This window comes from Meriones unguiculatus, chromosome 15 (genome assembly GCF_030254825.1).
Source record: "Meriones unguiculatus strain TT.TT164.6M chromosome 15, Bangor_MerUng_6.1, whole genome shotgun sequence".
In the NCBI taxonomy this organism is placed as follows: Eukaryota; Metazoa; Chordata; class Mammalia; order Rodentia; family Muridae; genus Meriones; species Meriones unguiculatus.
Genome location: NC_083362.1, coordinates 2498498 through 2522379, shown reverse-complemented (window position 1 = coordinate 2522379; position 23882 = coordinate 2498498). Strand labels below are relative to the sequence as shown.

At 55.2% G+C, this 23882-nt stretch overlaps 1 protein-coding gene across 1 annotated transcript in view; it reads right to left on the bottom strand.

The window, feature by feature from the left end:
• Nucleotides 1-23090, bottom strand: part of Fam20c (FAM20C golgi associated secretory pathway kinase) — a 53821-nt gene extending 30731 nt beyond the window's left edge. The window contains exons 1-3 of the mRNA XM_021640728.2: nucleotides 21898-23090; nucleotides 20122-20300; nucleotides 11787-11865 (exon numbers count right to left, since the gene is read on the bottom strand). Coding sequence (XP_021496403.1) covers nucleotides 11787-11865; nucleotides 20122-20300; nucleotides 21898-22484 — 845 coding nt within the window. The 5' untranslated portion in view covers nucleotides 22485-23090. The remainder of the gene's footprint in view (nucleotides 1-11786; nucleotides 11866-20121; nucleotides 20301-21897) is intronic.
• Nucleotides 23091-23882: the final 792 nt, after the last annotated feature.

Sequence of the window (23882 nt, the reverse complement as noted above, 5' to 3'; positions counted from 1 at the left end):
ATATAAGGGCACACATAAAATACACATACACACATGTGCAATACAGAACTATACAAGAACATGTGCATGATATATGCAAACACATGAACATGCATGGACTATATATGCATGAGCATGAGCACATATATGTATACATATATACACACACAGCTGCACACACTCACTGAGCCTGTTTCCCACATGCTGTGTACCTCACCCTGGGTGTTTCTCATGTCTCACTGGACCTCCCCCCTCTGCCTTGCTTGGGCCTGGGCCTGGGCCCAGGGTCTTCAAGCCTTCAGCAAACACCAGTGGTAACCTCCCCGGCACCGCCCAAGCCCTTGGGGGTGCAGAACTTTTCCATCAGCAGTCTGTTCCCTGAAACACTGAGAAATCAGGCCACAGGCCTCAGCGAGAGGCTCTCCAGATGTCCAGAGGTGCCGGGCTGCTCTAAACCTGGTTCCTGCCATCTTCCCGCCAGTGCCCTCTCGGGGCCCACCCCACAGCTCATGGCACGCTCTCAGTCCCTGCCCCTGACCAGCAGCCCATGCTTGGCTGAGGAACTCTCTAAACAGCAGATCACATCACAGCACAATTGCAGCCCAGCTTACATTCTTCCGGCTCTGAAGGCTTGAGCGGCCTTCAGAGGCCCGTTTCCACTGTTAAGCCCTCCACTGCTCCTGATGCTCACACCTCTGCCTCCTCTCTCCAGGGCTTCCTGTGTCCAGTTCCTCACGCAGGGCCACTGAAACGCCCACCTGGTCCCAGCTCCTGGCAGAAAGGTAGCTCTTGGCTCTTTGCCTCTGATGTCATCATGGGCCACCTACTGCTCTTGCTGCCTAGTATAGCCTCAGAGCATCAGAGAAAAGAGTTCCACAGCCCATGCCCTCATCAGATGCCATTCAGAAGGTGACTTAGGCAGCTTTCAAAGCCTCCTGTGCCATCACAGGTCCTGCCTGTGGCTTGTGACCAGTCTCTACCTCTGACCCTGTTTTGAAGTGCTCTCCTAAGAATCTCTCTTTCCGCTCATGACTTTGTTGCCCTGAATCCTCACAAGCACCACCAGCAGTTCTAGAACACCGGTTCTCAACCTGTGGGTCACTGACCCCTTTGAGGGTTGAATGACCCTTTCACAGGGGGTGGCATGTGAGGCACTTCACATATACTTTACATTATGATTCGTAACAGTAGCAAAACTACAGTTATGAAGGAGCAACGAGAACATGAGGAACTGGATTAAAGGGTCCCAACATTAGGAAGGAGGAGACTTCTTCTAGTTCTAGACTGTGGCCAGTCCAGCAGGCTGCAAAGCGGCTTTGCATATACAGTTCATAGAGCTGGTGGTAGGGACGCCCTGCCTGTCTCCAGACCCTCCAGAGTTCTATGTTCCTCTGCCTAGATGTGTTCCCCTGACGATGGGCTCTACTCCCCTCTGCACTGTTCCGTGCCGACTGTTTCACGGGATGGGAAAGCATGGGTCTTCCTCACAGTGGTTTATCAGATACTCAGAGAGAAAGACCAATGTCCGTGGAAGGTGGGGCTGCGGCCGTAAGGAACACGGTTCCCTGAGGACTATGTCATCCAGGTTTAGAAAGGAGACCTTTCAGACAAGTCCCATGTGCCAAGCCAGCTGCCTTGAATATGATGAGTCACAGAGCAACCCAGATGATATGAGGGGGTTCAGATGGCCCCTTGATGAGAGGGTGAAGGTTTAGGCTCTGACCTGGAGTCCCCACCGAGGAGCACATGGAAGCCTAAGAAAGCCAGGAGGCCAGGCCTCAGCACAGCCAAGGATGGGCACAGGCTGGGAGGCCAGTGTGAGCTGACTAGATACAAAAGGGTCCTTGTCTACCTCTGGTCAGGCCCAGGCCTCTGCTGGCTCCACACCCGTGACCAGGGTTGGGCAATCTGTTTCCTTTGGGAGCCTGGTGAAGGCACAGAGCAGCCAAAGCAGGCCAGAAGATCCTTGGAAATCTCTAACCCTGCTCACTGGCTGCAAACTGGAGAGCTCCTGAGCCTTTCAGTGCAAAGAAGTCCTGTTTGTCCTACAGACAGCATTGAGGTTCCCTGCCCACCCCAGGAACACACTGAGGATCCCTGCCCACCCTAGGAACACACTGAGGACCCCTGCCCACCCCAGGAACACACTGAGGACCCCTGCCCACCCCAGGAACACACTGAGGACCCCTGCCCACCCAGGAACACACTGAGGACCCCTGCCCACCCAGGAACACACTGAGGACCCCTGCCCACCCAGGAACACACTGAGGACCCCTGCCTTCACCAGAAACATGTCCACATCCCTTCCTGACTTTGGAACTTCTCTGAGGTCCCCTCCTCAGCCCAGGACGACACTAAGGCCTCCTGCCAGGTGTCTCAGCATCTGAAACTCCCTTATTCACCTTCCAGTTTCCTTTTTCCTTCCTGACGTTGACCAGCCTGGGGCACGGGGTCCTGCCTTTCCTGGAGTGGACGGCTGACTCCAAGCCAGAGCTCTCTACCTGATATGTTTCTACTGTCTCGGGCACCTTTTTTCAGGTCTATTTTTATTATTTTATGTATGTGAGTGTTTTGCTTGCATGTATTTAAGTGCACCACGAATGTGGCTGGTGCCCACAGAGGTCAGAAGAGGGCGTCAGATTCCCTGAGACTGGAGTTACAGAGGGTTGTGAGCTGCCGTGAGGGTGCTGAATCCTAGGCAAGAGGAGCCAGTTCTGCTGAGCCATCCATCTCCGTAGCCCTGTCTCAGGCATTCTTTACTCCCTTCCTTCATTCTTCACCTTCTGCCAGCTCTTTCCCAACTCCTCTTAGTGGCGATCAGACTTCCTGTCACCAAGAAAAGCTCCCCCAGCCCAGAGCTACATCCACTTTCCCCCATGATATCCAAAGGCAGGTGCTCTGTGTCTGGCTGTTAGGATGAGACTCTACTGTACCTCTCAGGTGGGTCTCAGGTGGGCTTCTTAAGGACCTCAGAGGTTTCTGAGCAAGACATGCCTTGTGCCCCTGTGGGCTTCGGCTGGGACAGATGAGTGTAGGTCTCATTCTGTCTCTTGCCACCTCCTACCTCCTGACCAGTCTGGGGCTGAGCCAGGGCAAGGACTTGATCCGCACAGAAAGCACGCGAGGGCACCCACAATCCTTGACATCTGCCATGAGGACTAGCTAGACTCAGTCTGGGGTGTAAAGCTCCTACTGTGATCTCACTGAGACAGTGAGCCACACTACAGTATCCAAGGGCCACACTGATGGGCCCAGTATAGACCGTGAGGTGACCAGCACACTGCACAACCCTGAGAGAAGCGCCAGAGGGGCTGAACATGGCAGCACAACCTTAGCACTCAGGAGGCGGATGCAGGAAGATTACTGCAAGTTCATGGCCAACCTGGGCTAAAGAATGAGTTCCAGGCCAGAATGGGCTAGCATGGTTTTGCCCTTTCACCCAACAATGTCCAGGCTCAGGCAGCCTTTCTCCCAAGCAGTAGTGCCTTAAGGGCCTGGCACCCAGGCCAGAAGCCTGGCCTCATACCCTGGCCTGTGGCCTGCTCCTTGTTTACTTTCACCTGCTCAAGTTTTGTTCTTCTCCGTGAAGTACGGTCCATTATAAAATAATACAGGTATGTGGAATTTGGGACGATCAACGAAAACGACGTTTGCTAAAGAGCTGGCATTTACAGACAGCCTCCCAACCGCCCACAGCCACCCAGCTGGGCACAGCCACTCATACCACCCAGTCGTCTAACCTCGTCTAGTCATGCAACCACCTCATCACATAACTTCACCCATTCACACAGCTGTCCAGTCTCCCACGGTCACAGCCCGTGCAATCACACGATTGCACGCAGCTGCAAAACCACTCAGCTACACCACTGCCCACAGTCACCCAGCCACCTACGGGCATCCAAGCGATCTGTCAGTAACCAATTACCCAGTCTGCACAGTCACCCGGGACATCCTAAATCAGACCCTCTCCCTCAGCGCCAGCCCACAGGTACGGACAGCTCTGGACGTGGTGGGGAACCTCTGGGTTTGGTCAGGAAGCAGGAGGGATGTGCTGTCACCCCGGTCAGAGGCTGAGGCGCTCGCAAGCCTGGGATCACCCTCCACAAGCCACCCTGGGCCACTCAAGGCGGCTGCTTCCTGAGAGCCGCTCAGCAACATGCCGACTCTGCTTCTCAACCCCTTGGGAAATGAAAGCCGATGCAGCCAGGAACTAAACAGGTGAAGAACACATCATATGTAGGATGGAGACACTTTCCCCTTGCCTGTGGAGTGAGCTCATTCACGGGGATGAGCCTTCTGGGACGGAGCGGTCCCAGACCTTATGCTCCAGCTATGCCCGGCAGGATGGGTCACGCCATAGTGCTGAGGCTAGGACTTGACCTGGAGGTGCTCTGTCCTCCAGGTGCCACGTGTCTCCACCTGGATGTCTCAAATGGGTCCCCAAATGCCATCAGCCACAACGCTGGAAGTTTTCTCTTCTTCAATTGCTCCCAGTGAAGGTGTTTTGTTTTTGTTTTGTTAACTTGCTAGTCTTTGTGAACCTTAGCTGAGGTATTGTTTCCATCGGATTGGCCTTCGGGCATGTCTATGAGGCATTACTTATTGACATGAGAGGGCACAGGGCATCGTGGGCGTTGCCACCCCTGGGCAGGTGTATTTAAAAAGCAAGCTGAGCAAGCCATGGGTGTCAATCCAGGGAGCAGTGCTCTTTCATGATCTGATTTTAGCTCCTGTCTCTAGGTTCCTGCTTTGACCTTGACCTCCCTCCATGGCGCACTGTAAGCAAAACAAACCCTTTATTCTCCTGTTGCTTTTGGTCAGTGTTTATCACAGCAGCAAAGAACCAGACTGGAAGAGTTTCCTCGGTATCCTCCCCCACACACTGCCCAGCCTTCATGGTTGTCCTGTTCCCCTTCCTCCCCTCCCACGCTCACTCCCCACAGCCTCCCCATCCTGTACTGAGGCAGGAACTGTGCACCCTGACCGCCTGAATCCTGACCTGAACCAAGGGCAAAGATTCGGGCCTTAAAGGTCCTCCGCTCAGGCTGCTGCCCAGCCTCTCAGTACTCATGTCTCTGCTCAGGCCCCAGACCTCCCCACTGGACCCTACAGGAATGTGTGACCCCTGTGTGGCACCACTGCAGCAGGCAGCCCTGAGCATTTGCTAAGAAGCTAGAGGAGAAGGAGCTGAAGTCCAGTGTGGACAGCTGTGCCAGTACCTGCTGCCTGTGCTTCAGAGAACACAGCTGGAACCTTGTCGGGACTCAGTCCTGATGGTGTCACACTGTGCACGGACAGGGCTCCTCCTGCGGCCAGGATACATCTGACCTTCACTTGACCTTCATACTCACCGTGGCCTCCCTGAAGGCTGCTTCCAGCTGAGTGTTCTTGCAAAGCTGTCCTTTCCAGCCCTGACCCTCCTTAGGGAAGCCTGCTGGTCCATATGCCCCACGGGAGCTCTTTCTCCTATACATTCTGCGCATGGCTACATAAGCAGCAGCCATAGCTGCCCTGGTGGACTGGACACACACTACCTCATTGGCACCCAGGTGACCGACGTCCAGGGGTCACAGCCCTGTGGCTTTCTCACAGGCCTGGACCCTGAATCACGTTTGAGCCAGGCCCAATCTGGGAGCTCTGGAAGTACCTGCTCACGGATATTTCTGCCATGAGGCAGTCATACTGCACGGTGGGCAGCCTCAGGCATGCCCGGAAGGTTCTTTCCCAAGAAACAACTTGATATTTGTACTGTTGGGACTTGCATCTGACCCCACCCTGCTGAGCTCCACTCCTGCAAGAGGCCTCTGGGGCAGCATCCCAGCGTATATCCTAGGCCAACTCCCAAAGGTAATCTTGGGATGAGCCTGCAGGCCTTACCTTACAAGGCTTTGTGGCCAGATGATAAACTGAGTCCCAGAGAGGCCTCATGATTTCCCTAACATGGGCAGACATTGTTTAGTATATTAAAAATTAAATAGCTCTGCAAAAGCACAAACAAAAGTGATAAATAATTGACAATTAGGGCCTGTGAGGTACTAGAGTCTATCTCAATGAGGTGAGGTACACTCTAAAAACTCAATGGCTATCCTTCAAAAGATACATGATGACTCATGTAACCTTTTGACAATAGAGACAAATGGCCAGCTGAAAATATGGCAGGAATGCTGAACTGGTGCCTCTCCAAAGAAGCAAACATAGATGACCAAAAGACCAACAAATGGGAGTCTCTGGCCATCAGGGAAATGCAAGTCAAGCTGCTGTAAAGTTCCACCTCACACTCCTGAGGACAGCTATCATCAAAGACAGATGACAGAATGTGCTGGTAGAGCTGGCGCTCTGGGCTGTGCAGGTGGGATGGTGGCACAGCTACCATGGAAACTAGACATAAACAAAGGAGGATGCTGAGGTATCCAGCAGCCTTCCGAGGCCCGTGTCTAAAAGACCCAAACATGGGGATGGCCAAGTCGACAAAGCATGAAGACCTGAGCCTGATGCCCAGAACCATTTGAAAATGTCAGGAGAGATGACTCACGATTGCAGTCTCAGTGCTGGGGAGCTAGAGACACACAGAGCTCGGGCTTTCTGGCCAGCCCACCCAGCTTACTTGGTAAGCTCTAGGTCAGTGGGAGACCCTGTCTCAAAGGAGGGCTGATGGCGTTTCTGAAGACATGCTGGCCAATGAGCATGCACTATATATGGTGTTACAGAATGGGGTTCTCTAAGCAAAAGCAAAACAAAACAAAAAACAAAAATTTTTCCACTGCATAAGTTCTGTCTGCTGCAGCAGACCTTTGTGAGCAGAAGAAGTGGGTCTGGAAGGTCATGGTACCTCAACTGAGACTCCATCTGCTTCTCCCAGACACTTTATGTAGTTCTGCCCTGATTGCATATGACAACTGGGGCCTGCGGGTGCTGGCAGTGTTTCTCAACTTTCATAGTGCAAACGAGATAACAGAGTCATTCAGTCACTACCTCATAACTGCAATTCTGCTTTCCTTATGAACCGTAAAGTAAATATCTGATAGGCATTATATCTGATAGGCGACGCTCGGAGAGGTCAAGACCCACAGGTTGAGAACCACTTGTTTATAGAGTGAGGGAGGTTAACTGAAGTGTGTGTGTGTGTGTGTGTGTGTGGTGATCCATCTCTGCAGCTATGGATAAACCATCTCCATGCTCGGTGAAGACTTTCAGGTGTGGTGGCCATGGGTTCCCTCATTCATACTCTGTTCCCCAATAATAATAGACTCTGACAAACTGTACTTTGCTTTCAAGTCAGAAGAACGTATATATATATACACATTGTTGACCTCTGTGTCCCTGGGAAAAGTATTCTCGCAACACACATACACCATACACACATGAACCCCCAAATATGTCCATGTGACCACATGGAAAAGTTCAAAGCAGCATTATTCATTTCAGACTCTGAGAACAATCCAGGCCCATGAGCAGATGGATAGATAAACAGGGCGTGGTCCTTCCATAGAATGGAGTATTGCTCATCACTAAAAAGGAAGGGAGCATTCCCGCGCGTTCCAGCACGGATGAACTCGGAAGGGACCACAGCACTGTAAAGCAGACACAAAGCCCCATAGGCCGCCGCATGATCCCAGGCCCAGGAAAACCCAGAATAAGCAAATCCACACAGCGAGACAAGAGATTAGTGGTTGTCAGGTGCTGGGGGAGGGCTGGGGAGAGCTGGCTGGATTTTAAGGAGCTTCCTCTCAGAACAATGAACCCAGCGGTGAGGGAGGCACTAGTCAGTCAGTACCAGAAACTACAGGACTCAATGAGTGGGCTGGAAGGCGTGGTGTGCATTTGGTATCAGCAAAGCCACTTTTTCTATTTACTAACAAAAACAAAAAAGCTTAAATACTTCAAAACATAGATTCTCAACCTGTGGGTCAAGAGCCCCTTGGGAACCTTTAACAGGGGTCACCCAAGACCATCAGAAAGCACAGATATTTACATTACAATTCATTACAGTAGCAAGTTTACAGTTATGAAGTAGCAACGGTAATAATTTTATGGCCGAGGAATCACCACAACACGAGGAACTGTATTAAAGGGTCTCAGCATTAGGAAGGTTGAGAACCACCCCCAGGAGCTCACAGGCTGCACTGCTGGTTGTGTGTCTCTCCTCCCTCTTCCCTCTTCCTCCTCGTCCCTCCCTTCCTCCTCCTCTTCCTTCTTCCTCCTCTTCCCTCCTCCTCTCCCCTCCCCTCCGCTCCCCCCTCCTCCAACAAAGACTCACTCTGTATCCCAGACTAGCCTCAAACCTCATGGTGACCCTGCTGCTTCAGCTTTCAAAGTTCTGGGACCACAGCTGTGACTGCAGGATATGTGCTGTTAGGGTCTACTAAAATACACGACCACTAACACTGAGTGGCAGTGAGTCGTGGGCATCCCCCTGCCTCCACCTCCACCTCTCCAGTGCTGGTGTTACAAGCATACACCACCACACCTGGCTTTTTCCCATGAGTTCTACACACCCGGCTTAGGTACCCTTGGGCAGCGAGCAGGGAGCGCCTCACCGACTGAGCTATCTCCTCATTCCCTATCACGGGTTTTGGCTTTTGAAGGCCACTGTCAAGAGCCACAACTGTATCATTCCCCAGCTTCAGAGGAGTAAGGACACAGCAGCAGCAGCGCCAGGTCCTGGGCCCCGCCCAAGGTCATCGGCGTCATCGGCTGGCAAGGGGACTGGGGTCAATGAGGTTCAGGTGCCCAAAAACGTCTGGCCCTGGTCCATGGAGGAACAGCAGGATGACCCAGACAGACAGTGTGGGAAGTTTTCAGCAAACTGTGCCACCTGCTGGCATGAGGACCCCACCCACACCCCTCACGCCCACTTAGAAGAGAAAGTCCAGGCTGGCCCTCAGGCTCTGTCTTTGGCTAGCCTTAAACACATCCTTCTCTTCTCTGAGCCCCAGTTTCCTCAACCTGTTTTCCCCAGTGACATCCTGACCACCGGGTGGGGGCCTCCTTCTCATGCTCTGGACCCACACCACCTCTCAACACTCCAGGTTCCTTGTTTGCATGTAGTTATGGACAGCCTGCCTTTGGACTCCATTTCATGAAGAAGCAAAACATAAACACCCTGAGTGCAGAGCCCTGCTCTTCTCTGAGAGCCCATGAGACAGTCTGTTCAAGTGCCTGGCAATGGCTGTGGTGGCAGCTGTCCACAGCTGGACATACCTTCCTCTCCAGCCTCTCACACAGACAGGGCAAGCACCCGAAACCAGAACCCCACCCCCTCCACTCATGTGGACATCTGGATCCCCAGGACTTGGTGTCCTGAAACCCTGGGCCTTCGGGACACCTCTCTGGACAGCTCTGGATGTGTCTGAAAATCTCTGCCACGCTTGAAGATACATTTCTCAGATGAGAAGCTCAAACCCGCCTCCCGGAGCCCGCGCCCTCGGAGCTCAGCCGAGGGAGGTGTGCATGATGCCATTCTCACTTACTGTCCCCAGGTCCTGGCCGGCAGCAGGCTGCCCTGATCCATTTACCATCTGGCCTGGCCCTGGCCTCTACACGGGCAGGTTCTCACAGGACAGCCCTTGTGAAAACCAGAGGCCTTAACATAGCCCGCCTCAGAGAAGCGTTGAGAATGTGGCTCCTCTGGTAGAGCGCTTGTTTGGTGTGTAACAGCCCGGGTTCCTTCCATCTGAAGTACTGCATAAATAGGGTGTGGTGGCACATGCCTGTAATCCCAGAACTACGGTTGTGGAGATGGGAGAGGATAAGAAACAGTTCAGGATTATCCTCAGCTACACAGCATGTGTGAGGCCCGGCTGGGTCCATGAAACTCTTTACCCAAAGGAGAGTGAGAGAGGGAGGGAAGAGGGAGAAAGGAGGGAGGTGGAAGAGGGGAAAGGGAGGGAGGAGGGAGAGGGGAAAGGGAGGGAGTAGGGGGAAGGAAGAGGGGGAAAGGGTGGAGGAGAGGGAAAAGAGAAGGAGGGTGGAAGGTGGAGGTTAGAAGGGAGGAGGAGGGAGGGAGGAAGAAAGCCTCCTTTAAGCACCACTTGGAGGTACACATCTGTAATGCCAGCCCTCTGAGATGCCGGAGTTTAGGAGGGGCGCTGTGAACAGTGAGATTCTGTGTCAACTAAAGCCTTCTTGAGAAACCACATGAAGCTGTGCCGTCTCCCAGGCATCTGGCCCTCCAGGACATCCTGGGATGACCACACAGGCTACGTGCTACGCAGAGACCTTCCACCAGCTCCTGAGGGCCAGCTCAAGGCTCTTCTCATGCCAAGCTGACACCACTCCCTGCACAGGACTGATGCCCGTGGGATAGAGAAAACTCCACTTTCATTTGTGAAGAGAAAAAGAAATGCTGCTCTCTCAGCCAAGCAGCCTCACGGTACCCGTGGCCACTCCACCCCGTAGGCCGTGGCACAGGCCTCATGGTCTCCTGGTTTAAGCCCTATGACCAGGTTTTCCTTTGCCTGTGGGAGTGGGTGGTGCTCAGGTCTGGGCTCCTGCATATGAAGGAGGCTGACTGTCCTCTCTGGGAAGTCAGGGAAGACCCCGTCAACCCCCGCCCCGGCACCCTCACACCCTGAGCCCATCCCTGTCTGCCTGAGGACACAGGACAACCAGGAAACAGCAAGGTGCTTTCCCTGCTTCTGAAGTACTTACTGGCATTCTTTTTAAAAGTTGAGGATTAAACAGGCGGGAAAGCCAGATTTGTAGACAAACCAGGGCAGAGAGCTGAAATCTGGTCTCCAGCACACAGCTGGGCTGTCCCCGGGGAACCACACTGTGCAGCCGGCTGCACTGCAGCCTCACTCCCTCGGCTTGCACATCCTCCTTGGCCCTTGTGTCTGCAAACCATGCTTTAAGCAGCCCGTCTGCCGACAACACGAAAAAGCTTGGGCAGCGCAGGGTAGCCAGCCTGTGGCGATGAGACACGTGCTCTAGAATCTTCTGAGGGGTCAAGAGCTACACAGCACTCCCACACCGGCACTGGTGATGGGATTTCTACCTCTCTGTGACAGGTTGTGGGGTACAGAGCCGACTCTAGTACTGCCTTGTGTTAGAGCGAAGTTGTGCTCGAGTGTGTGTGTGTGTGTGTGTGTGTGTGTGTGTGCGCACGTGAGAGCACGTGAGAGCGTTCGTGAGTGCATACTCTATGCCTTAGTTTTTGAGACAGTGGCTATCAATCAACCAGGAGCTCACCAATACAGTTAGACTGACTGGCTAGCGAGTGCCAGGCACCCTCCTGTCTCTGCCACCCCAGCGCTGGATTCCAGGCGTGCAATGCCACGCCTGGCTTTTCATGGGGGCTACAGGGCAAACTTGGGGCTCATGCTCTCGTGGTAAGCGTTTTACCGATTAAGCCATCTCTCCAGCTCCCTGGGATGCAGCTTTTATAGTGCACAGGCTCAATGCAGTTCCCTTAGCCCCACTGCCACGCAGACTGGACAGCAGGCTAAGTGGGAAACAGGCCACACCACCTGCAGAGCCCTGCACAGCAGCAGCAGCCTGGTGGTGTTCCCATAGCCCTGAGCCTCTTAGAAAACGCAGTCTCCTCTCCAGGCCTCTTACCTGAGCACACTGTCGGCTTCTCACTGAACGCCAGCGTTCACCCTCACAGAACAAGACAGGCCACCGCAGGTGGTGGTGGAAGGCTCAGGGGAGACAAGCAGGAGGAGGCAAGCAGGGCGCAGACAGCCTGGATGCTCACTCAGCCACCACTGCAGTTTCCCTTCAGATGAGTAACGCCTTCCCCGCCTGGCCTGTAGGCCTGCACACTGCAGCCCAGCCTCGCGTCCACCCTCGCGTCAGGTACTTACTTCATGGGTTTGAACAGCGCCTGCCCATAATTCTGGAAGGTCATGATGAGCTTCAGCTGTGTGCCCCCCGACTTCATGGCTGCAGGAGGGAGGGAAGAACAAACAGGTGATAAGGGGCTGCCTCAGGCCCCGGACGCCCCCAGACAGCAAGGCTTGAGCCACCAGCCAGCTGGGTCTTCCCCACCGTGCCTGAGAAGTTGGGGCTTTCAGCCATGACACACCCCAGCTAGCTGGAACTCCTCCTGATAGAGCAGTCGGGTCTGAGCCAACTCCACAGTGTGAACCCACAAGGGGCCCAAGGGACGGGCGGAGGCAGGAGGCTCTCTGTGAGTTCCAGGCCAGCCTGGTCTGCATGGTAAGTTCCAGGCCAGCCAGGGTTTAAGACCTTGCCTCAAAAAACCAAGTTCAGTGGAAGAATGACCAAGATGGTCCACTTCTGATCTTCCGCTTAGCTTCCCTAGGCTGAGCATCCTGGAAGGAATCTTTGCTTTTCTAGCCGCAATTTCCCCTTCTGTAAAATGGAGCCCCGGATGCTACTTTAACCTTGTGTAGATATTTCCTCCTGGCTGAGTAGAGTTGCACATGCCTTTACTCCCAGCACTTGGGAAGCTGAGGCAGAGGCAGAGTCAGGTGGACTCTCTATGAGTTCAAGGCCAGCCTAGTCTACAAAGGGAGTCCAGGACGGCCAAGGCTACACACAGAAACCCTGTCTCAAAAAACAAAACAAAACACAACAACAAACCAAACAAAAAGATACAGTAAGTAAAGAAAACTTACAAGGCTTAGGAAGTTCCTGAAACTTCCAAGAATCACAATTCCTCCTCCTCCTTGTATAAGCCATAATAGTTGATGGGGCAAGGAGACCCTGCCACAGGCCAAGCTGCCTGTGGGTCATTCATGCTCATGAAAGCTACAAGGATACAGCTTTCATGAATGGGTCTCATTCATACTGAGGCATCCTTTCCTGTGGCACAGCTGCCTGTGGGTCATTCATGCTCTCGAAAGTAACCCCAAACACATTTATTGGTTCACAAAGCTAGACTTAACCTGACGTTGGTGCTCTGTATAGGGAGAGTAGCTTCCCCCCTGCCCCCCATCCTCTCAGAGAAAGTCATATAAGACTTCTTCTCAAGGTTGTGGAGAGAATCAGGCTCAGAGAACAGAAGTGGCCTGGACCCACCTACACATAGGGACAGTTGACCTGCTGGGACTAGCAGTGGCCTTCCTGGACCTAGAGCTTGTCCAGCCATCCACCTGGCTGCTTGCTGTGTAGGATGGGCTGCGTCAGGGCTTAAGGCTGATTAGAGGATCCGCCAGTGGCTGCTATGAGACTCTGCCCTCCAGGGCTGGTGGCTGTGGTGACCCTGGCAGATGTGTGACCGCCACCCCGCCTTCCTTCTGAGCGACATAGCAGAGTGCTCGAGGTTTGACTGTTGAGCAAGCGGCTTATGAAACATTCATGCTCCAGGAACCTCATTTCCCCCTAAAGACAGGGACACACGGACCGACAGCAAGCCTGCTCCTCTCCCTGGGGAGGCCAGCAGAGGATTTTAATTTTCTGTTTTTCCTTATTTGTGCTTTCTAACTTTGCACAATGAACATTCACTGCATTTCTGGTAAAGTGGAAAAAAGGAAGTGATTAAAAAGTTAGCGGCACCATTAAGTCTGGGGGCATGTCCGCATTTCCGTTTAGAAACAGAGACTGTTGGGTTTAACGGTTCCTTCCTGAGCCGGGCTCTTTACAAGGTTTGTAATCCTGGCTTTCAAATAGCAAAATATTGTGTTAATCCGGTCAGTTTGGTGTGCCCCTCCCCTCCCCCGCCACCTGCTTTTCTTGCTTTGAACAGGCTCTCATGTAACTGAAGCTGGCCTCTCACTAGCTATATAGCTGAAGATGACCTTGAACTCCTGACCCTTCTGCCTCCACGTCTCCAGTGCTCGGTTCATGCACAGCTGGGTATGGAACCCAGGGCTTTAGGCATGCCAGCCAAGCACTCTACTCACTGAGCTACATCCTAGCTTAGTCAGTCTTTTTTTCTAAGGAGCTCTAATCTATCTCCCTGTTGCCTTCACACGGTGGGCAGAGACCCCAAGGAGGCAACCAGGGACTTGAGGACACAGCTCTGAGGTGACAGAGGTACAAATTATACGTTTCTGTCCTGGCTCAGCCTATCCTCAGCCTTGCAAGCTGTCTGAAGCTGACAAGGGGGATTCTGCTTGGAACCCAGACCCCACACACTGGCCACAGACTGCTGTGTGTTCCAGTAGAGGCTCAGGGTATCTTTGTAGGTTGGACAACAGTCATGAACACCCACCAGGTATGGACTGGGCCACCTGCACTGGGCACTAAGGAAATGGGCCAGAAATGGCGGACTAGAATGAAGGCCTCACAGGTGGCATGGCCAGCACACAACATGGGTTTCCTCTTGGAGAAAGATGGCAGGTCACGTGGAGAGGAAAGGTCCTTATAGGGCAAAGAGGAGGTTCTGTGAGACACTGAGGCCCAAGCTCCAGCCAGGGTTAGGACATGTCCCAACAGGAACTTCGGTGGTTTCTAGTAGACTGAGAGCACGTTTTATATAAACTGACTTGATTTTTTTGTTTGTTTGCTTTTCAAGATCGAGTTTCTCTGTGTAGCCCTGGCTGTCCTGGAATCACTTTGTAGACCAGGATGGCCTCGAACTCACAGAAATCCTCCTGCCTCTGCCTCCCTGAGTGCTGGGATCACAGGTGTGCGCCATCGCATCTGGCTCTAATTGGATTCTTTTAGAAAGACCTATTAGGGGCCGAGGGTGTAGCCTAGTTGGTAGGGTGCTTGTCCAGCATGACTTGGATTCTGTCTGAGCACTGGGGAGGTGAAGGCAGGCGGACCAGGAGTTCAAGATCACCCCGAGATACAGAAGAATCTGCTCAAAACAAACCAACAAATACCAATGGGCCACACTTAAGATGTTACTTGGTGGCCCCTGGGGACCCTCACCACTGCCAGGCATGGCCTTGGCATCCCATCCAGAGAGAGGATTGGCGATTCAGTTTGGGGTCAGTCAGGCAGTTGTTTGACTCTTTTCACACATACCCTGCGGTGCCTTTTAAGGGGCAGATCGGAGACCGTTCTAGAAGATTAATGGAGGCAGGTGCTCGCACTGTAAGTGCAGGCCTCCCCAGGGAAGGCTCACATTCAGAGAATGTGCCATTCAGCTCCTCCAGGCTTATCTCACATGTCCCTGAGCGGGAGAGAAAGTCTGCCTCTGCCTCAGAGGCTGGGCACTTGGAGTCCCCTTCCACCTGCCCAATCGTGGGCTTCAAAAAGTGGGCATGGGGCACATTTACCTGGTGGCCAGAGGCAGATTCCCTGGGGCTGGCACTGCGGGAACCAGCCCTGACCCGAGGGGCTGGACAAGCTGAGTGAGCTGGAGCTGACAGTGGCTGCAGCCAGATCTTCAAGCTCCTGGCCTGTCGTGAGGCCTTCATGCTTTCAGCCTGTCACTGGCTCAGCCCAGACACACGTGGGGCAGCTTCTGCCCCAGTGGCCTCCAGCCTGGTGTCACTATGTCATGCTGTCTGTCAGGCAGCTCACTTTTATTTTGAGAGTGACGGTCACAAGAAACCCCAGAAATACCCTGATAGAGCTGGCTCAGTCCCTGGAGCTTCCTGGCTGCACAAGGAGAAAACGGGGGAGGAGGGAAGTGGACACCCAAGTCTCCACTGGAGAACACTTTTGCTCTAGCCTGTCCATCCTATCACACTGAGCAGGGGACAGCTATTTGTTACCTCCTTGATGCACCTGATCTTGGGGTGCCTGTTGTTTCAGGAGTCCCTCTACTACTGGGGTCTGTGACTGGCAGTCACGGTCCCCCCTCTTCCCCCTCCTCAGAGGCAAGGCCCTGTGATCGGTGGCTGGCACTGCCTCTTGAGAACTGAGGCTCTGTCTCAGACAGGAGTGGGATCTCCCCTCCTCACCCCCATTCACAGGCAGTAACTCCTGGGGTGCCCCAGGCAGGGGCTCTTTGTTCTTTGAAGCTCACAGCCAATTCTCCCAGATTTCATCTCTAGCCATTCTTTCCCTTCCGCAGATCAATTAGTGACAAGGACTTCAGTCCGGTGGAGTCATTTTCTTTTGTTCTGCCTTGTTCTTATACCTGTGGGGCCTTGACCTGACCTAGATGGAGCCACCTTAGAGATCTCTGCTCAGGCCGGGGGCTGCCTGGACCCCCTGCTCCCAAGGAGACTCTCCCTCAAACACTCTCAGGTGTAGGACCTCTGCATCCATACTTGTACATGACAGTGATTTGATTAGCACGGGTCCCTGCCAAAGGCCTGGCGGTTCTGACTCCCAGCCTAGCAGAGGTGAATGTGTGTGGAGCCTCTTTCTTTAAAGGCAGCAGTGGTCTGTTACTGTTACCAGGCAGCCTGGAGCCTGGCTATAAATAAATCTCTATTGGCCTTGGCCAGCTGCGCTGCGGGCCACACAGAGCCTCACAAAAAGAGAGAAAGGAGCAAAAGGTTCTAACCAGGCAAGACTTAATGGAACCATTCCAAGAGGGTGTGGAACCCCCCTGGCTTCACTTTCCGTCAAACAGTATTTCCCAACTCTGTATTTCATAGTGAGATAAATAACTTGAAGATTAAAGTCATCGCTCCTGGGGCTGGGGAGACAGCTCGCTGTGTACGCATACAGACCAGAATCTGGAACCCCAGAACCCAAGTAAAAAGCTGTGCAGATAGTGTGGCTGCCTGTAATCTCAGCCCTGATGAGACAGACAGGGAATCCCCGGAGCAAGCCGGCTTGCTAGCCGAGCTAGAGCTGGGAAGCTCCGGATTCAGCGAGCAATTTGCCTTGAAAAGTAAAAATGAAAAAACAAAACAAAACAAAAAAACCAAAATAATTGAAACACCCACTGCCAACTTCGGACCTTCATACCATGGGCACATACGTGATTACACAGCCTGCATACGTGTGCACAGATGCTAACAAGCACAAACCACACGCATACTCATACATGCTCGCATACACATACACAAGATTAAAAATATAAAAATAAAGCCATCATGGATGGGCCACAGGGAACCCTGAGCCAGAAGGGAGGGGATGCTACCCAGGAAAATCCTCCTCCTCTGGAGCCTCAGTTTCCCTGGTTATAGGAGGAAGCTGGAAAGCAGCACTAGCTCTTGAAGGCTCTGCTCTATCATTCAGGTCACAGTGGCACCTGGGCAGAAGCAGATCCTGTCCATGGGCACCTGGCTTGCCATAGTCAGTGGATGTCTCCTGGAGCCAGGCATCTACTCAAAACTTTGGCTCTGTCTTTCCAGCCACATCAACCTTTGGGGCAGCTTGAGTCACATCAACCTTTGAGTCACGTTGGCTCCAGCAGGCAGCCTCCAGGATAGAGCTGGAGGCGCAGAATGCCTGTCCAGGGCTTTAGTCTGCGGTCAGAGCCAGCCATTTCAGGCTACTCCCTAGAGAGCGAGGTTTCTGGGCCTAGTCCACTTCTGCAGGTACACACTCTGCAACTTGGAGAGATATGGGTACCTGTCTGATCCCAGGTCCCCAGGGAGGAGGCTCTGCATGTGGCTGCCACCTGCAAATGCACCAAGCAGGTGCTGTGGACAGTTCTGCATTTGCCACTGACTCATATTTACACACGGAAGCCGTCTCCTTTTAGAAGAGGCACATCTCTGCACCTTTTGGGCATCAGGATTTGCGGATGCAGGAAGGATGCATTCTGGTGATGAAAACCCCGCTGGCAGGAAAGCTAAGGGGTCAGCATCTTGCAACCAACACTCCTGGCCACAAAGCATGTATGACTTCACCTTGGGAGATGGTACCTCTTTACAAGGATCTCAAACTTGTGTTTTACCCTCCCAGGTACATTTAGGTTGGATCAGGTTTTGCTACCTGGTAGCTTGGTGTGGGCCTCAGGTTCAGGAAGCAGTGATATGCTCTTTTGTCTGCCTGGGTGATGCCTTTTCCACCAATCTACTTTCCATTAGCTGCTGAGCACCATCAGATGAAGGCATGTCCACAGTGGGACTGGGCGAGAGCTACCTCAGAGACTGTGCTCCAGCACACGAGTGTAGAACCCACTCAAACATCCCTTGGCCCAGAAGGCCTTGGTCAACCCCAGGATGCCCCACCAGACCAAAGCCCAGAGTTTAGGCTGCTCCCACATCACCAACAAAGCTGCTCATCCCACTGAGGGGCCAGGCATCCAAGTGCCATCATCCTTCCCTAGTAAATCAGACCAAAATGGGGGTGTGGTGGGGATCCAAGTTAAACAGGTGAAGATATACAGAGGTCCCTGAAGTGAGCATAGCCCCCACTGAAGCCCTGGAACCCTAGCCTCCCCTGATCTCTGAGCTCTTGGGATAGATCCCGTCACCTTTGCATAGAACAGGTGTCAGTGAGAACAGGGAACGCACTGAAGCACCCACACAGAGCCGGCCAGCTATGGGGTTGTACAGCACTCAAGCATCCTAGCCTGTTTCTGCACTTATCTAAGGATGTCGCCTCTTCAAGGTCACTGCAGGACATGTTCCTTATTCCTGGGCTGAATGAGCCACAGAGGCGTCAGTGCTTCTGAGAGCTGGCTTTCTTCGTACTAGGAAATTGCTCTCTTACTGAGCCATGCCCCAGCCTCTCATTCAAGGATTCTAGTCAGGTGCTCTACCACTGAGCCACACCTCAGCCCCTCACTGGGGGATTCTAGGCAGGTGCTCTACCAGTGAGCCACATCCCCAGCCCCTCACTGGGGGATTCTAGGCAGGGGCTCTACCACTGAGCCACACCCCAGCCCCTCACTGGGGGATTCTAGGCAGGGGCTACACCACTGAGCCACACCCAGCCCCTCACTGGGGGATTCTAGGCAGGGGCTCTATCACTGAGCCACACCCCAGCCCCTCACTGGGGGATTCTAGGCAGGTGCTCTACCACTGAGCCACACCCAGCCCCTCACTGGGGGATTCTAGGCAGGGGCTCTACCACTGAGCCACACCCCAGCCCCTCACTGGGGGATTGTAGGCAGGTGCTCTGCCAGTGAGCCACACCCCAGCCCCTCACTGGAGGATTCTACTACTAAGCTACATTCCCAGTCTTCTTCCCAGTTTTTATTTTAGAAAGGGTCTTATTAAGTTACTCCAGCTGGCCTTGGGCTTTCAGTCTTCCTGCCTCAGCTTCCTGAGCAGCTGTCTGACAGCTTTCACCTTCATGTCCACCTTGGGCATTTCTTTAACAGTTACACTGTGCTCTAAAGAGAAAGGGGCATGCACTGTGGCTCCTTTATAACAAAGTACCTGTGTTAACAAGGACTATTCCTCACTCACCCTGACACCTCTGGACTCCACAGGGGCATGACAAGGTCAGGTGGGTATGCGCTCAGATCTCTGTGGCGGGACGAGGGAGGGAGAAGACCTCCCTTGCTTTCCCTTTTACTGGGTGAACTGCACAAGCCCAGGGGGAAGCTGTGGGTCCAGGCAAGAGCCCAGCACACAGATCAGCAGAGCCCCAGACACCTCTAAAGAGGTAGGTGCCGCAGGCAGGCAGCTTCTAACTGCTCCGTGTCAGCAATTGGACCAAAGCCCGTAACTGGAGGGAGCCTGTTAGCAGTTCTACTTTCAAGACACATGGCAGGCTACCGAAGCACGTGCAGCTGGGCACATGGGGCCACCCTGCACAGCCCCAGCCTCAGCCTGCCCTATACCAAGTCACAGTGACTATCAGTCACTTGCAGCAACCTGGTAACAGCCCCCAAACCTGCTCAGAAACTGCTCCTGACATACTGTTCTCCTGAAACAGAAATGCTGAATATTTTTTCTTTTGCCTTAGTAGACCATAAAGCCTTGGAGATACCCCTTTGAACTGCACCATGCAGGATACCCAGCCTCAGACTTTGTCTCTCCACCTGGTGAGATCCCCGAGTCCCCGCTGAGCTCTGAGGGAGCAGGCTTGGAGCCTCAGGCCCCGGCTTAGCCTTGAAATCTAGCTGCCCCTGCAGGAGGGACAAAGGCCTCTTCATAGGTGCTGCATGGAGGGGTTGAAACTACTAAGGGTCACCAGGACATTCTTCTAGGGGGGAGGGAAGGCAGGCCTATGTGTCTGCTTGCCGGGGGCCTAAGTGATGACCCTCACTGGCCAGCATACCCTGCATTTGCAGGGCAGAGCGTCATCGTAATGAGCCTTGAGGTGTCCATCTGGCTTCTGGCATCATCAAGGCTGCCACCTAAAAACCCCAAACGTGTGCTCCCTTGCCGGCGACCTGTGTAGGAGGCCAGCTTCACAGGGTCCTGGTGTGTCCTTGCCAACGTACACTCACACCAAGGGCAAGCAGCCGGCACCTACCGACGCTGGTGATCTTCTGCGAGCCAAGGTCCTGAAGTAAGGCGTCGATGGCCGGGTTGTGTCTGGAGTACAGCTCATAGCGGTTGATGCCCGTGTGGAATTTCAACCAGTTAGGATACAGATCCACAGCTGCCTCACCGGTGGGCAGGAATTCGGCGCCTTCAGCACCTTCATGTGGCCTGCAAGGAACAAAGGCAGGCTACAGTCAAGTGTAAAAAGAGAGGCAAGAGGCCTCGGAGTGTAGGAAGCGGGTCCTGGGGGTCAGGGCTTGCGACTTTGGGTTCAAAGTACAGGTTCGCTAAAAGCTGCCTTCACACTGCCTTGTCTGCACTTTCCTCCCCGGCTGCGGTTCCACCAACTAATAACACGCCTTAAGGCCTATAATTCCTATTTTCCCTCCAGAGACGCCACAGACAATCCTAACTACCACTAGCCTAGACCCAGAGTGTCAGCGCTATCCCAACACCTTTGTGCTGGGGTCACCAAAAGTGCCCCAACAAGAATGGTGTCAGTTGGGAGTGTGTGGGAAGGGGCTGCCAGCTCTTCCTGGGATCAGACAGCCCAGGAGTTGTAGGCATACCCAGTGAGCTGGAAGGCTCTCCAGCTTTCTTCCTTGATTCCAAAGAACAGGGGCAGGAATGGTGCGCAGGGAGAGATTTGATTTTTAATGAGTGCAGCCGTAGGTGGGGAGGGCAGGGCGACGGAGTCAGTGACTCCAGCCCAGGCTCAGAAGGAAGACCTGCTGCCTGCTTTCTCTGGCCATGAGGCTGTCCAGAGGAAGAGCAGCCCCTCTGGGAGCCTGCTGGGCTGGAGGGAAAGAGGCTGCTTCAGCGCTGCTTCACTGGCAGGTGAGGGTCCTTCAACGCTGGTCTGTCCCAAACTAGAAGCGAAAGGAGGACCGGAGCCCTCAAGAAGCCACACCCTGTCCACTCTCTCAGCAGCCTTCTGGCCAGCAAAGCCCAGCAGCGACCAATGGCTCACATGTGCAGGCACAAGCCACAGGGCCTGGTCATGTTCCAGGGCAGAAAGGATCCTGAGGTTGTTTTGGACGGTGCTCTCTGCTGCCTGGGGACCTTTGCAGGTTGTTTGCTCTAGCCAGCTGGTGGTTAATATTTCACTCTGCTGGGCTCATGTGGATCTGTGCAGCTGTGGGGGTGGGCACTGAGCTGGGGAGCTTGGAAGATAACTCTAGGATGGCTCATCTTCCTCTCTATAGCCAGGCGGGGTGGCCCCGGCACACACCCTTGCCCGGAGGCCTCCACACTGCCAACATCTCTCCTCAGCTGCCTTTGTCCCCGCTGACTGGATTTTAAAGACTTACTAGGTACATTCAGGCCTTCTGGAGGTGTCCACCCCGAACAGCTAACCCGCCGGACTCAGAGCCAGCAGCCCAGCCCCTCCCAGGGGAAGGCGGCTCCCACTCTCCCTGGCTGGCTCTCCAACATATTCATTCATCTGCTTCCTCAGCCATCGCCAGGGCTGGCCAGCAAGCTTCCTTGTAGGTGGAGCGCTGGGCTCCCCTGGCTTCTGGTGGGCCGCCAGCTTCCCACACCAGGGCAGGGAGAGCTTCTCCCTAGGAAATCATTGTGAAGACAAAGGCAGGGCCCAGAGCAAGAGGCACATCTGCCCCGCCCACCAGGCGTCCCTACCAGCCTCCTTCAAGGGTCCCCAAAGGTACACAAAATGCTTGGCCTGTGAAACAGCTTTCTAAGGGATGTCTTTATTTCCGAAGGGTGGACGCCTCAGCCCCGCCCCAGCCCCCCATTCTCTACTCACCAGTCAGGATTCTCTGCTGCCTTGGGGTTAAACCTGATGTCGCTGTTCACATTAAACAGGACGTCGTCCTCTGTCAGCGGAGGCACGGCCCCCTGGTAGAGCGGGTGCTCAAACAACTTGGCTAAGAGCGATCCGTCCCCGCTGGGGCCAGGGGGCGGCACCCGGGGTCGTGGCCCGGGGTCTCGAAGCAGCGGCCGGTGCACGGGGTCACGGGGTGGCGGGGAGCCGGCCTCCTGACCCCGTGGGGCGTGATCAACCCGCTCCGCCGCGGGAGGCAGCTTCTCCAAGGAGTGGGAGGTTAGGTTAGAGGCTGGATCTGAGCTGAAGTCTTGCAGGATGCGCAGTGTGTGTTTGTTGGGCCAGCCTGCGTCGCCACCGGCCGACTCCCCCTGGCTCCTCGCCTGGGCCCAGCCTGGGCCGGCTGCCTCTGCGGCCGGCTGAGCGCAGGAGCAGCCGGGCTCCCCGGAGGTTCGCGCGGCGCGCCGGTCCAGCTTAGGTATCAGGTCAACAGCAATGTGCAAAGCACAAGCCAGCAGGAACACCACCAGGATGAGCACGCGAAACCTGCGCACCAGGATCATCTTCATGGCCGCGCAGGCCAGCGGGCTCGGGGGGGTTCCGGACGCGCGTCCACCGGCACCCCTCAGCGTGGCACCAAGCCGGCAACCACTCGCGGGTCAATGTCCATTCGGCGTCGAAGCAGCTACCAGCTCGGGGGCTGTTTCCAGACTCGGACGTCGTGGAGGACACCCGCCACCAAAGCACCGGCTCTCCAGGGCATCTCGGGGGGCAGCCAGCGGCCCTCGTCGGCGGAGCTGGTGGCAGTGGTGACAGGGAACGCAGAGACGGACTAGGGTCTCCGGGACGGCGACCACACTCATTGGGCGTGTAGGCAGAAGGCGCGGCGGTTCATCCCGGCCAGGACGCGAGGGATCCGATCCAGAGCGCGGTGCTCCCGTTGGGCCATGCCGGCTGCTGGGCGGGTGACAAGGCGGCTCCTCTGCGCGCTGTCAGGCTGCGGCTGGGACGCCGGACTGGAGAGACAGGGGCGAGAAGGGAAGCGCGAGGGGGGCGCGCAGGGCTGAGCCGCGATCTGGCAGGTGCAGCGGGCCGACCCGGAGCGCAGCGCCCGCACGGCCGAGCTCCAGGAGCCCCGCGCCCGGCCCGCTGATATCCGAGCGCCGCGGAGCCGCCCCCCGCGTCAGCGCCCGCAGATTGGCGGAGCCGCGGCCCCGCGAGGCCCTCGCCGGCCCGGCGCTCGCCCGCGCTCCGCTCTCTCCTCCCCTCGGCCGCGCCCCGCGGTGTCACCGCGCCTCCTCCGCGCTGAGCCGGGGGCCGGAGAGGCCTGGCCGGGAAGCCGCAGGCAGCGCGGGCTCCGGCCCTGTGCGCGCGGCTCTCGGCCTGCTCGCCTGCGTCCCCGGAGCTCCGCGCGCCGCCAGCTGCAGCCGGGCGGCTCCTCCCCGGCGAGCGGAGACCAGAAGGCAGGCCAAGTCCCTCCCCGGAGCCCGCGGGGCGTCTGCGCGGCCAGGCGAGCTCCCCTCCGGGCGGTGTTTTGGCACCTTGGTCCCCGTAGCCCGCTAGGTGGAGGACTAAGGGACGACGTGGCCACGCGGCGGAGAGAACGGCCGGGGAGGGCTTTGGGCCCCAATCCGAGGGGACGACAGAATCGCGGCGAGGCTGCCGGGCCCACCCCACCCCAGGGGACACGCCTGCGCCTTAACCCTGGCTGCGCCGCGCCCGGCCTGGCTGAGTGGCGCGGATGCGCGGGCGGTGGGCGGGGCGCATCTCGCTGTTTGCGCTCTGGGATGCTAAATCGGGGTGCACGCTTAGAGGAGGTCTGCTTCTACCACGTGGTGCGACCACGGGGCTTCTGGATCCCCAACCCCTAATAGGAAATAGGAATCTATGGGAATTTCCGCTTAAAATTCTGGGAAGGTGAGCGGGAGAGGGTCACACACAGAGCCACAGGCTGGGCAGACCTCCGG